Source organism: Lagenorhynchus albirostris, chromosome 11 (genome assembly GCF_949774975.1).
Source record: "Lagenorhynchus albirostris chromosome 11, mLagAlb1.1, whole genome shotgun sequence".
In the NCBI taxonomy this organism is placed as follows: domain Eukaryota; kingdom Metazoa; phylum Chordata; class Mammalia; order Artiodactyla; family Delphinidae; genus Lagenorhynchus; species Lagenorhynchus albirostris.
In genome coordinates, this window is record NC_083105.1 from 60,721,242 (window position 1) to 60,734,480 (window position 13,239).

Genomic DNA, 13,239 nt, shown 5'->3' on the forward strand with positions numbered 1-13,239 from the left:
TCCATGTGGGAAGTCGCGAGTGTAAAAATATTATTTGCAGAGCGTGTGCATCCCTGGAGTGTGCAACGCCTCGCTTAGGCGGTGCGGGTGTGGGCGTAAGGGTCTCTCCAAGCAGCGTCGCCCTCCGCCAGCGTTGGCAGGTCCGCATGGCCCCGTGTGGGGATGTTTGTGACTTGAGGCCGGGAGGGCGTGTGCCCTGCGTGGCTGCGGGGGCGGTTTTGGAAAGTGCTGTGTTCGAGCGTGCACCCTCTGTGTGTGCTGCGTGCGGGGTGTAAGGGGTTGTGCACGCAAGCGGGGCCAGGCTGGGTTCTGGCGTCCCCCTCCCCCATTGAGAAAAGAAATTTTAGGAAATGTGTATAGGGTTGTGTGCACTTTTTCCTATGGCTCGAGCCCACAACTTCAGTAGGAAACGAAAAGTTTCAATAAAAGTTGGGCTTACGGTGAGGAGTGGCCTGGAGGTGGCAGCGGCGGGGGGAGCGGGACTCCTGGGTCCCCAAATATCCACCTTCCCTTTTCTGTGAAATGGGAGATGCCAGGCCTGGGGCCCTGGAACCCCTTTCCAGAGCGGTAATAAAAAGCCGGGGATTGAGAGGCAGTAAAAATGAAGTCCAGATGAGAGGCGGCTTTGAAGCCCGGGCTGAAGTGCCTGGCGGGGGTGGGGGGGGGTGGGGAGGGGAGCCTGGAACACCCCCGAATTTCCCCGGGCCTGGGACGGCGCTCGGAGCCCGGGGACGCGGGGCTGGGGGGCACGCTGGGAAGGGGCGGGCGGCGGGCGCCCTGGGAGTGCGCGCGCGGGGTCACTGAGCCCCCGCCAACGCGCCTCGCTCCTTGGCACTCGGCAGCGCTGTTTACGAGATAAGCTTTTTTTTTTTTTTTTTTTTGGTCTTTTGGTTGCAGGGCAGAGCTGCTCAGATTTAACAACTGGGAGACTGGAAGAGGGAGGTGGCAAACAGTACCGTGAGGTGGGGTGGGGCAAGAATGAAAAGCGTAGCATTTAAAGGGCGGGGAAAGTGTGAACTATTGCCTTGCACCAAATCCTTGTGAATTCTTAACCTTCTCTCATGGCCCAATAGAATGGGGACGTGGGGTATGTTGGGAGGGGTGCTGAGATGGAGAGAATCTCCCAGGAAGGGTTTTTGCGGGGGCTGGGCAGGAACCCCATCTTTTTCAGGCCCAGGGAAGCCTGTGGGACTTGGCTGGCAGTATGTTTTTGCATTTCAGTTTGGACCAACAATTTTGGCCTCTAGGGTCTTGGTGGGCCTCGGGCCTGCTCCACACACTTTCAGAGAGAAAGTAGTTTAGACCTGTGTGTCTAATCCAGGGAAGGAAAGAGGTCCTTTGGTGTGTTTGTATCTGGCAGCGTCGGTGTCCTGGTGCTGCGTTGGCAGGCCGTGGGTGTTTGGGGGCAGAGCTTCTCGCTTGCAACGGTGAAGCGAGCGCTGGGTGTTGTGTGTCCTCCTTATGACTTGTGCATCCAGCTCCACGGTGTGGCTGGAGTGAGTGTGCCTCTGTGCCCGCCTGCCTGGGTGTTCTTTTGTGCCAGGGTCCCGCTGGGGTATAGGAGCCCACTGGTAAAGTGCCTGCTTTTGTGCCCAGTGTGTTGTTGACGTGTGAGAGTGTCTCCAAGGAGGTGTGTGTCAGATTGTGAGTCCAGGCTTCTCGGCCCTGGGCCTCGCAGCTGGGAGTGTTTACAGCCGGTTATAAAGAGTTTGTTTGAAGCTCCGCACAGCCTGGCCAGGAATTTCCTCAATTTCAGCAATTTGGGCTTTAAAAGGAGAAAACCCCAGAGCCACCCCCCTCCTCCCCTGCAGGGGCCCCTGCTTAGCCAGGAGCAGCATCCCCCCGGTGCTGGGGTCTCTGCCCAGGGCTGAGAAGGGAATCTCAGTGGAGTGACAACGATTAGCCTTCCTGTGCCCTTTGCTCCCAGACTGACCAGAGCTACTGGGCTGCGCTTTAGGGTTCAGGGACGGGAGTGCGCCAGAGGGGTTCCGAGAAGGGGTGGCAGTACCGCACATATGAGAAAAGCTGCCCCTGGGCCTGTCTCCCTGCCACCCCCAGTCTCATAATAATTGGCTGGCAGTGGCCCATGCCAGTCTGACCACACCCAGGCCCTTTTGCAAGAGAGGAAATGAGGCAGCGCTCTGCGGGCAGGGAGGGCGTCAGCGCCGAGTGAGCACCACCCCACGCACTGGCCTGTGGGCAGCACATGTGCCCTCAGAGGACACCGGGACCATCCTGAAAGGCATTCCAGCCCACCCCCCATCTCTCAGCACCAACCGCCTCCCCGGGGCCCGACCCCGGATTTCCCACCAAGTCCTGAATAGACTCCAGGCACCCTCCTTTCCTCCCCTCCTCTCTCCTTTTTCATTGGGGAATCTCACTCCAGCTGGATTCTTATGCTAATTGAGTGTCTGTGTGTGCCGGGGGGTGGGGAGGGCTTTCCTCCTGTGGGGAGGGTGGAGCTAGCCTGGAACCCCTGCGTCCGGGCCTTCCTTCTGTCCTTCGGGTGGCCTGGGTGGACTTCTGACCAGGTGGGCTACAGCAGGTTAGAAGGAAGAAGGTGTTCATGAGGTGGGTGCAAGCAAGGGACGCTCCTTAGGGAGGGTCTTAGGGTTTTCTTGCATTAACTTAGGCCCTCCAGGTTTGGGCAACTGGTCCTACAGGTTGAATAATTTATAGATTTTTTTCAAGCTTCTGAAGATCAGCCACACACCCAGAAGAGGTTTACTCAGCAGCCTGCCAAACAGAGGGCGTCCTCCCCCCCCCCCCCCGCACTGTGCGTGGCATGGGCGGAGATCTCTTTTGAGCTGTGTTTGGGTATTTGCAGGGGAAGTTTAGGAGTGAAGACACGGCTCAGAGAGGGTCCAGAGATGGCTCCCCTCCCCCATCAGCCCTGTTTACCCACTGTCGCCTGACTTCTCTGCTTTGCTACACCCCCAGCAGCTTCTAGACCTGAGAATCTGAGCAAATACCTGTCTCCCTTTCCCAACTTCTCTAACTCCTGGCCAGGTCACGTAGATCTAGTTAGAAGACCTGAGAGCCTTGGCTCCACCATAACTGGCAGTGTGGCACTGGGCTGGTCGCTTCTCTCTCTTGGCCTCAGTTTCTTTGGGTGTAAAATAAGGCTGTTGCATGTGCCCTAACCTACCTTCCCAATACCTGTGTCCCATTTCCTCCACTGTCTCCGTGGTTTCTGGGGAAAAGGACACTGGCGATTGTTTGGGGGGTGATATGAGGGGGAGAAGCTCAAGGATTGTCTACCCTGTACTGCTTGAGAGAAAACGAGGTTCTGTTCTGCCTCCTGAACCTCCTGGCCATTTAGCCAGGTGCTAGCCACAGGTGGTCTGGAATTGGCCTCCTCACACCCAGATCTATGGCCTCGTGAGGAGGAGAAGGGTAGGAGGGAGACTACCCGGCAGGGACCCGATATGAGAGGGAGTGACTAGAGAGTTAAGAGCCACGGGCCGTAACACACCTACTTTGTAGCTGGGGAAACTGAGGCCCAGAGAATTTAACTTCTGGGATGGCCTCGACCTAGAATTTGGAGAATTGAGCAGTGTCCCGTAGGGCATTATTGTAGGGGGAGATGGCCAGACCGGGAGGTCGTAGTGGTTGTTTAGGGGTTTCTGGACGTGTTTACTATGGGGCTGTATATGGGTTGTTGGGACTTTAAATCACTGTGGTGGCGATAGTGTTGTCACCGCTGAGCCAGAGGAAGAAGTGGGAATGGGGGGGGCAGTGTGTATCTGATGAGGATGCCTAGAGATCTGAGGGGTCCTTCTTCCCTGACCCTCACATCACTGCTTCCCCACAGCGGTGGAGACGCAGAGCACTAGCTCAGAGGAGATGGTGCCCAGCTCGCCCTCACCCCCTCCACCTCCCCGGGTCTACAAGCCGTGCTTCGTGTGCAATGACAAGTCCTCTGGCTACCACTACGGGGTCAGCTCTTGTGAAGGCTGCAAGGTGTGTACGTGCTGGAGGCGGGCGCACTGGGCATCCAGTTACCTGCGTGAGATCAGAGACTCACTGGGTGTGGGTGGGTATCCCTCTGAGGTGGGAGGGACTGGCTGCTTTGCACAGAGGTGGTTAATAGATTGGCTCAGGCCTGCAAGGCCTGTGAGAGGCTGGTACTCCCAACATCCTGCTTCACTGACCCTCCTCCCTTACCCCCAACTCCAGGGCTTCTTCCGCCGCAGCATCCAGAAGAACATGGTGTACACATGTCACCGCGACAAAAACTGTATCATCAACAAGGTGACCCGGAATCGTTGCCAGTACTGCCGGCTACAGAAGTGCTTTGAAGTCGGCATGTCCAAGGAAGGTAGGCCCTCAGGCCTGCCTGGGCAGGGGTGCTCCTGTCCTAGCCTGTGGTTGCCACCCTCTTCCCACTGGCCACCCCCACTTTCCTGACCTCTGCAAGTCCAGCCTCCAGCCGCCCTGGAGTGCTGTGCCTCCTCCCTGGCCAGTCCTATTTGATTAGCTCCATTCACCCAGGAGACCCCACCCCTTCCCATTCTCCCTTCTCAGAGCTTAACCCTTCCTCTGAATGAGTGAATGGGGGTTACCGGTGCACATTCCCTGTTTCATGGGGAAGTTAGGGGGGCTTGCCAGTCCCCTCCCCTGCTCCCAGGACTGAGCCTGAGGTGGATCTGGGGTGCCCCCCCTCCCCTGCACCATTGTGCTGCCAAGGCTATAAGTGGATATCCTGCTGCCTGCATATCCTGCCCCCCCTCCCCAGCTCCTGCAGGGTGACAGGAAGGGCAGGATGGAGCCGAAGGGCCTGGGGAGGGAGCAGGGCCTGCAGGCCCTGGGTGGGGCTGGGGAGAGCCAGCCTGGGAATGGGAGCTAGTGCAGGAGACAGGGAAACTGAGGCCCCGCCCAGGGTCCCAGGGAAGGGATGCTCCGGAGCACATTAAGTTAGGGTAAGAGGGGATACCCAGAGGGAGGTTCTGAGGGTCTTGATCCTCTCCTTGCACCTCCACCCCCCAGCTGTGCGGAATGATCGGAACAAGAAGAAGAAAGAGGTGAAGGAGGAAGGGTCACTTGACAGCTATGAGCTGAGCCCCCAGTTAGAAGAGCTCATCACCAAGGTCAGCAAAGCCCATCAGGAGACCTTCCCCTCGCTCTGCCAGCTGGGCAAATACACCACGGTGAGGAGTGGGCAGGGCCCCAGTGAGGGCAGGGGAACATTGACTTTGGAGAACGGGTAGGGGTTGTGTTGGAGGCCATGGTCCGGTGCTGACAAACAAGGAGGGCATCCGAATGCAGAAGGGAGAGCCTGGGGTATTGGCAGAAAGAAGACAGCGCCCAGGATAGGCCTTCGTTTGTGTTCTAACCGGACCTTCCTGCAGAACTCCAGTGCAGACCACCGGGTGCAGCTGGATCTGGGGCTGTGGGATAAGTTCAGCGAGCTAGCCACCAAGTGCATCATCAAGATTGTGGAGTTTGCCAAACGGCTGCCCGGCTTTACGGGGCTCAGCATTGCTGACCAGATCACTCTGCTCAAGGCTGCCTGCCTGGACATCCTAGTAAGTTAAGACCCGTGGCCTGTCTTCTGCCACAGCCTGACCCTCATATGAGACCAAGGAGCTGGTCCACACAGAGATTTCATTATCTCTCTTCCCCCCTCCAATCTGGGACTCCCCAGATCTCCTTGAAACCCAAGCTCTTTTTGTCTTAATCTCTGCCCCTGAGATCTGACCCTAGACTTCTGGGTGCCCTGCCTCCTTCTGACTTCTCTTCCCTCCCCCAACTTCAGACCCTCCATCTCTCTGCCTCGCTCCCCCTGCCAGCTTCAGGTGGCCCTCCTTCAGGACCCAACCTCCTCACTTTCCACCTGCACCTCATTCCCTCTTTTCCCCGTCCCCATAGCGCTCCTTCCCAGAGACAGCACTAACCCTGCCCCCTGCCTACCTCCAGATGCTGCGGATCTGCACAAGGTACACCCCCGAGCAGGACACCATGACCTTCTCTGACGGGCTGACCCTGAACCGGACCCAGATGCACAATGCTGGCTTCGGGCCCCTCACAGACCTCGTCTTTGCCTTTGCTGGGCAGCTCCTGCCACTGGAGATGGATGATACAGAGACAGGGCTGCTCAGTGCCATCTGCCTCATCTGCGGAGGTGCGGGGGCGCCCCCTGGCGTTTGCTCGGACTGCTTTCCCACCACACCCTACACCCGATTGATCTCCCACCTGGCGGGAGACCTTGGTCCCATCCACAGACTCCTCAGCTCCAGTACAGACTCCCCGGCAGCCTGCAACAAAGGACAAGAAGAGGGGAAGAGCCAGGGGGAGCTGAGGAGACCCCCGATACCAGTGCTGACATAGAGGTCTGGGCAGGAGTGATTTACCAGAGAAAACCTCTTGCCAGAGGCGGGGAAGGGATTGGAACAGGGGAGATGTCCTGGGTGGGGCTCATGGTCAAAGTTTGGGGCCTGGAGGGCCATAGGGCAGGGCCACTTGTCACTGTCTTCCCCATCTCTTCCTCTCTCACTCCCCTGTGCTTGTCCCCCCAGACCGCATGGACCTGGAGGAGCCTGAGAAAGTGGACAAGCTTCAGGAGCCGCTGCTGGAAGCCCTGAGGCTCTATGCCCGGCGGCGACGGCCCAGCCAGCCCTACATGTTCCCGAGGATGCTCATGAAGATCACTGACCTCCGGGGCATCAGCACCAAGGGTTAGTCGGGCGCGAGCCTCCCCTCTCTCTTCCCGGAGCTGCTGGTCTCCTGGGTCAGGCAGAGACAAGAACAGAGTGGGTGAGAACCAGGCAGCCTACACGAGCATCCTAGCTCAGCCGCATCCTAGCTCAGCCGCATCCTAGCTCAGCCACTTGCTAGTGGGGACACTTGGGCAAGTGCTTTTCTTTTATTGTTTTTCTGCTTGTAAACTGGGCTAGACTTACAGCTACCTCCTAAGTTCTGTGAGGATGAAACGAGTTAACACACAATGGGCTTAGAACTGCACTGAGTTACAAATTCAGTTCCTCCGTTGCAGTAGCCACATTTCCAGTGCTCAGTAACACTGTGCAGCCAGGTACTCCTGCGCTGGACAGAGGAGGTATTTCCTTCATCACAGAAAGTTCTATTGGACAACACTGGTTTAGGAGGATGCCTGGAAGATAGTGTTTGATAAATATTAGTTCTAATTATAAATGTTATTAAGAACAGACCTAAAAAAAAAAAAAAAAAAAGAACAGCCCTAGGAACAACTGGCAAGCTATGGACAATGGGGGCGGGGGTCCAGGGTCCAGGGAGTGGGGCTGGAATTGGGCACCACGTGATTTTTGAGGAGACAGCCTGAAAGGATGGGACAGATGGGCAACAGGCTTGGCAGAGAAGACAGGCAGAGGCTCCAGGCAGAGGAGCAGTCCCCGGGAACCCTAGAATAGGGAGAGGGTGACAGAGGTGGCAGGCCGGTGCTGGGAGCCCCCAGAGGGGAGCTAGAGGGCAGTCCAGCAAGGTTAAGGTGTCAGCCTTAGGGGCTGTACCTCAGCCCCCCCGAACCTCCTTGTCCCTCCATTGCAGGAGCAGAAAGGGCCATTACCCTGAAGATGGAGATTCCGGGCCCGATGCCTCCCCTGATCCGAGAAATGCTGGAGAACCCCGAAATGTTTGAGGACGAGTCCTCGCAGCCTGGCCCCCACCCCAAGGCCTCCAGCGAGGATGAGGTTCCTGGGGGCCAGGGCAGAGGGGGCCGCAGCCCCCACCCTGACCAGGGCCCCTGACTTCCCCTGTCTCAGGGGTTGGGGGCTCCAGGCAGCAGACTGACCATCTCCCAGACACCACCAGTGACTGAGGGAGGACCTGCTCTGCCCTCTCCCCACCCCTTCCACTGAGCTCCTTGTTTTTGCCAAAGTTTCCAGGGGTGCCTCCGTGTTCATCCCCTTCCTGCTCTAACCGGCTCCCTCTCCAGTCTTGGGAGCCTGCCCTGTTCCCTCCAGGAGAGAGGGCAGAGGGGTGAGCCTGAGTTTGGACTCTAAAATCTCAGCACTGCCCCTCAGACACCAGGGTCCCAGGCTCCCCAGGGCAGGAGGAAGACCCTGCCATTCCACAGCCCCTTCCTCTGCCGGGTGCTTAGGCCTCTGGGAGCAAATAGGAACACTAGAGACCAAAGGTGGGGGGGCGTAGGGGGAGGGCTGAGCCCACCCTCTTGCCCCAGTCCTTGGTGCCTAATGCTGCATAAGGCACCTGCTGGGTGCACGCTGCCCGCTGTGCCCCCGTCCTCGTGCCCGGTCGGGCCCTGCATTTCTGTGGGGGGCCAGAGGGTGAAAGGGACAGAGGCAGGTCCATTCTGCACCTCTTTGCTTGGGCCCAGAGTTTACCTTATGCCCTCAGTTACAAGCCCCTCCCCCAGTCCTGTCATGTGCCTTGGGCTCCCCCTGCCCCCCATCTCAGCCATGGGGCAGGAACCCTCCTACACTACAGAGGGGCCAGGGGATCCCTCTCCCCCTGGTGCCTTCCCCCCGTGACCCCCAGAGCAGCTTGGCCCAGGGAGGGGGGGGTGGGCACTGCTTAGCTGATCCCACCCTGACCCCGAGGAAGCCTCTATTTATTTATTAGCTTTTGTTTACACCCTGGAATTGACCCCTTCCTCCAGGGGTCTTGGGAGGGGGAGCCCAGGGCCCCTGTGACCCCTCCCTTCTTCCTCCAATCCCCAGTTTGTATTTAGCTGCCAAATAAGATTTCCACTGGCTCCCCTTTTTCTCTGGGGGGGTCAGGGTGCTGTCCCCTCCCCTGTTTACATCTCCCCTCCACCCCGCTGTGTCGCATATTGCTGAGTTTTCTATTTTTGCAAATAAAGTGATGGAAACTCATGGGATGTGGCTCCCTCTAGGGGGGAAGCAATGAGCTGATCTGCAGAGGGACTGGGTGGGGAGGGTGGATTTTGCAGCTTTCTTAGGGGAACTAAAGAAATAGGATGAAATGTATCTGGTTGGGTGTGGTGGGAAGGTGGCGGAAAGGGAGTCCACAGGGCCCTGTCCTGAGTGTCTGGGCCTCCGTGATCACCAGGTGTTGGAGCTTTGATTGGGCTCTGTGAACCTCTAGTAAGATCCTGGGCCTCAGAGGTCTTTAGGCTATCCCCACCCCCAGTTCTGTATACATGCACATCTGCCCTTCTCTGGGGAGGAGGTTGATGCAGTTTCAATTGGTTGTCATGAGGGTCCCTGGCCCCAGAAGAAAAGAACCACGGTGTACATCTAAGTTACAGTGTTTCTGCTTTATGCCAGCCCCTCGCCCCATAAGCCGCCTACACTGTGACCCCACTATCACCTTCTGAGTCACTCCTTCTGCCCCCACCCTTCTCCCTGTGACCCTGCTTGCCCTCCACGACCCCACTGTTACCTTCTGTCCTAATACCTCTCCCTGCCCCTGCATGCCTTAACCTCTGCAACACCCCAACCTCAGCCCCATTGACTTTGGCCTCTGCCACTGCGCCCCTGGGCTCTTCCCCTGCCCCCTGTGACTCCCCATTAACACCCACCCCCACCCACCTTCTTCCCTGGGACAGTGCCTTGCCTACCTGCGCCTGGCTGTCTTCACCGATGACCCGACCGGTGCATGTGGGAGAGAGAGGTTGAGGATGTGGGAGTGGTGGAGGAGAGGAGAGGGGGGAAAGCAGAAGAAGAAAGTGAAAGAAACTCTAGAGGAAACCACAGGGCCTGTGGGGAAGGAGGGGTCATTGCCATGGCAACCCTGGTTGTGGGGGAAGGGCAAGAGGTCTGAGCCAGTGGCTGGAGCCCACCCAGAGGAGGACGCCCTCAGTCAGTCCCTTGCCGGTGGAGGAGACAGACCTGTGAACAGACGTCACATCCAGTTCCTTCTCAAAACTCCCTGTGGTCAAGTGTGGGCCTCAGCCTCTTGTCCCTGCAGCCTCGTCCTTGCCTGGCTCCAGCTGCCATGCCCGTGCTCAGCTTTGCGCAGTTCGCCTCCCCCACCCACGTCCCGGGCCCCGGCACCATTTGGCTCCTTGGCCCCCCAACTTCATTCTCCGAGCCTGGCCTTGTGCCTGTCTCTCCGACTTCCCAGCTGCCTGGTCCTTGAATTTTTCAAAGCCTCCCACCCCCATTACTTCTCATCCACCGATTCTCTCTCTTATTGAGCCCTTAGTAAGTGCCATGTTCTCCTCTAAGCAACTGATACGAATAATCTCACTTAATTCTCACAATAATGCTATGAGTTCCACTTGACAGATGAGAAAACAGCCACAGGAAGGGTAAGTAATTTACCTGGGGTCCCACTACCAGTAAGTGACAGAGCTAGGATTTGAACTTGGGCAGTTTGGCTCCAGAGCCCGTGTAGTTAAGCACACACTGTAAGACAGTGGGCACCAGGTTTTCAGAATGAACAATAGTCACTAATTTCCCCCTCCGACAGTACTTATTGCCTCCATATTTCTTCCTTCCTGTCATGTTCCTATATGAGAAAATAGAACATCAATCTGGGAGGCAGGCAGACCTGGATTTAAATCCAGACCATCTAGTTGCTAACTATGTGACCTCGGGCAAAATACTTTGTACTTCTAAGCCTCTATATCTGTAAAATTAGGGGGCTGGAGGGAGGTTAACACCTATGTCATGAGGTTGCTGCTGTGAGAATGAATTGTAACGTTATGATACATCCAGTACCTAATGGGTGCTCAACAGATGAGCTTCCTTGCTTCCTTCGTCCAGATCCCTGTATCATCAACTCCCTTGGCCCAATTTCACCCTTATCTGCTCCACCTTCTCCTAGGTCAGTCACCCCACCAGCCCCAAGTCTCCCCCACCCTGGGGCGTGTCACTTCCTCCTCTGCAGCCTCCCAGATCAGCACACAAAGGCTGCTGCTACCACCGGAGGGAGGAAGGGCTGCTCCGCGCACCTGTGAGTACCAGGGCAGCAGCTCTCCTGCCTCCTCTCCTACCCGCCCAGGCCCCACCTGGTCCTAACCTCCTGGGAAGAGGGCTCTGACCTGAAGACACCCAGGGTTCAGCTGAGTCTTGAGAAAGGCTCTGAAGACCCCTCTGCATTCCCAAGATCTCCTGTTCCTGTTTCCTCCTCCAGTCTCACAAGCCCTCCCTGCCCCCACCCATCCCTCTTGTGTTGGTTTCCCAAGAGTGGGACTGGAGAGAGAAAAAGGAGGTAGGGGATGCATGAGTGCTATCATTTGCTTGCCGGCTATGTGTTACGGATTATGACGAGGTAAGTTTCTCCCAATATTACTCCCCAGCTGCCATCCCTGCTGCCTGATGCCTTGTGCTCGGCTCGGGCCTCCTCCCGGTTGGTACCTTGGCCACAGATCCCACACTCCTGGAAGACTGTGGCTCAGCGGCTCAGTTCTGTCCCCTCCTTGTGACACTGAGTGGGCAGCAGAGGGTTCCTCCTGACTTGGGAGATCTGGATGGGTTGGGGAGATGCTCTCTTTCTCAGCTGCTCAGGGGGCAGTGGGGTATGTATTGGAGTCAGAATTAAGTCCAGGAGAATGGATAACCCCAGAGGGAGAGAAGCGAAGATACAGGAAGGCCAGAAGGAAAGAGAAAGGGGATCAGATAGAGCCCATTGGGGCTGGTGGGGAGAAGGCACAACTTTCCATGAAGATGGTGCCCGGGTTGGAGGGGAGGAAAGCAGCAAACAAAGCGGGAGGCCTGGCCTGTGTCAGTCCCTGCTCTGCTGTAGTTCGCTGGGGGACCTTGGGCAAGTCACTCACCACTCTGGGATTCAGGTTTCCATCTGTAAAAAGAGGGGGTTGAAATAGAAGATTCTGCCATTCTACGGTTAGGATCAGAGTGGGAAAGGAAGTAAAACAAAGAACTGTGAAGAAGTGGAGAAGAGAAAAGTAGCTGCAAGATGGAATCAGATCTCTGACTAGGAAGGGGAGACAGAGAAAGGGAGAGACAGATTAAGAGAAGCAGGTGGCAGGTCACGTATCCTGGGGAGGGGAGAAGGGGGTTGGGGGGGGGAGTCCAAGGGCCCCCTTTAGGGGAGATGAGTGACTCCTTTGAACTCTCTGGGACTTTCTTATCCTGGGGGACAGTGTGGCCCGGAGCCCCACCTGTGAGAGATGAGTCAAAACTGGGCTGCAGCATCCCCAGCCTCGCCGACCACAGGCGTGCAGAGCCAACAAGGCTGAGGTTACGCTGAGGCTGAGCCCTGGGCTAGCCTCTCACAGGAGGGTGGAGGCTCTGTTAAATATATATCTACTACGCCTGAGGTCACAGGTGGTGGGGAGCAAGACGGGGGAGGTCAGCAACTTGGCACCACACCCCTTCGCCACAGCCCGTGCAGATCATCTGGTACCAAGTCTGGGCCCAGGCTGAGAAGGATGCAGATGCTTCCCGACAAGGAGTTAGCTGGCCTTTCAAATGCACTGTCGATGGGGACATGAACGGGCACAGCCCTTCAGGAGCTCATGTCAGTTATGTTGGCACTACTCACCAGCATTACAAATGATACCTATTTATTAACCCTACAAATCCTCTTCCAGGGGTTTATCCTACAACATGCACACGTGAAATGATAAATCCATGAATTTTCACTGCAGCGTTGTTTATAATAGTGAACAATTAGAAACAACATAAATTCCCATTACAAGAGACTAAATACAACATGACATATCCATGCGATGGAAATCTATATAGCTGTAAAAATGAACAAGGGAGTTCTTTATTTTCTTGGGTTGCAGGAACTCCAAGAAAACTAGTCCAACCAAGTAAGATGCAAAACTGGGTGTAGAGTATTCTAGCATTTGTTGAATTCTATTGTTTGATTCTATCATTTGAAGAGTATATATGTGTTTATGTTAGTCTGTATATACACTAAAAGTCTCTAGAAAGATTATAGGCAACAAAAGATAATAATAAATGATGGTTATTTATTTGAAGTTAAGTGTGGAAACTGGGGTGGATGGGGGATAGGAGTGGGAGATTTCTATCATCTTAACTTTTTGGTTTTTTAAATTGTGGGAAAATACACATCAAATTTATAATTTTAACCATTTTAGGTTACAATTCAGGGGCATTAAGTACATTCACAGTGTTGTGCAACCGTAACCGCTATCTAGTTCCAGAACTTTTTCTTCACTCCAAAAGGAAACTGCCCATTAAGCAGTCACTCCCCATCCGCCCCTCCTCCCCAACCCCTGGCAACCACTAGGCTACTTTCTGTCTCTATGGAGTTGTCTAGGCGGGCTATTTCATATCAATGGAGTTGTACAATATGTGGTTGTTCATGACTGCCTTTGTTCATTTAACATAATGTTTTCAA

The 13,239-nt window shown here is 55.8% G+C and overlaps 2 protein-coding genes across 10 annotated transcripts in view; one reads left to right on the top strand and one right to left on the bottom strand.

Annotated features, from left to right (window-relative positions):
• Positions 1 to 8,813, top strand: part of RARG (retinoic acid receptor gamma) — a 20,327-nt gene extending 11,514 nt beyond the window's left edge. For 2 of the 4 annotated variants that reach the window (XM_060166107.1, XM_060166108.1), the window contains 7 exons: positions 3,815 to 3,963; positions 4,180 to 4,321; positions 4,990 to 5,150; positions 5,352 to 5,528; positions 5,920 to 6,124; positions 6,519 to 6,677; positions 7,525 to 8,813. In XM_060166107.1, the coding sequence (XP_060022090.1) occupies positions 3,815 to 3,963; positions 4,180 to 4,321; positions 4,990 to 5,150; positions 5,352 to 5,528; positions 5,920 to 6,124; positions 6,519 to 6,677; positions 7,525 to 7,724 (1,193 nt within the window). In that variant the 3' untranslated portion in view covers positions 7,725 to 8,813. Of the gene's footprint in view, positions 1 to 3,814; positions 3,964 to 4,179; positions 4,322 to 4,989; positions 5,151 to 5,351; positions 5,529 to 5,919; positions 6,125 to 6,518; positions 6,678 to 7,492 lie in introns of all 4 variants that reach the window. The other 2 variants (XM_060166109.1, XM_060166110.1) reach the window with 2 other exon arrangements.
• ZNF740 (zinc finger protein 740) overlaps positions 1 to 13,239 on the bottom strand; it is a 44,979-nt gene that overhangs the window by 11,452 nt on the left and 20,288 nt on the right. For 4 of the 6 annotated variants that reach the window (XR_009543487.1, XM_060166125.1, XM_060166113.1 and 1 more), the window contains one exon: positions 4,224 to 6,726. The exons of the other annotated variants lie outside the window; for them this stretch is intronic. Coding sequence is in view for 2 of the 4 variants with exons in the window: in XM_060166125.1 (XP_060022108.1) it covers positions 6,666 to 6,726 (61 nt within the window). In the remaining 2 variants the exon portion in view is untranslated. Of the gene's footprint in view, positions 1 to 4,223; positions 6,727 to 13,239 lie in introns of those variants that run through there. 6 annotated transcript variants of the gene reach the window in all.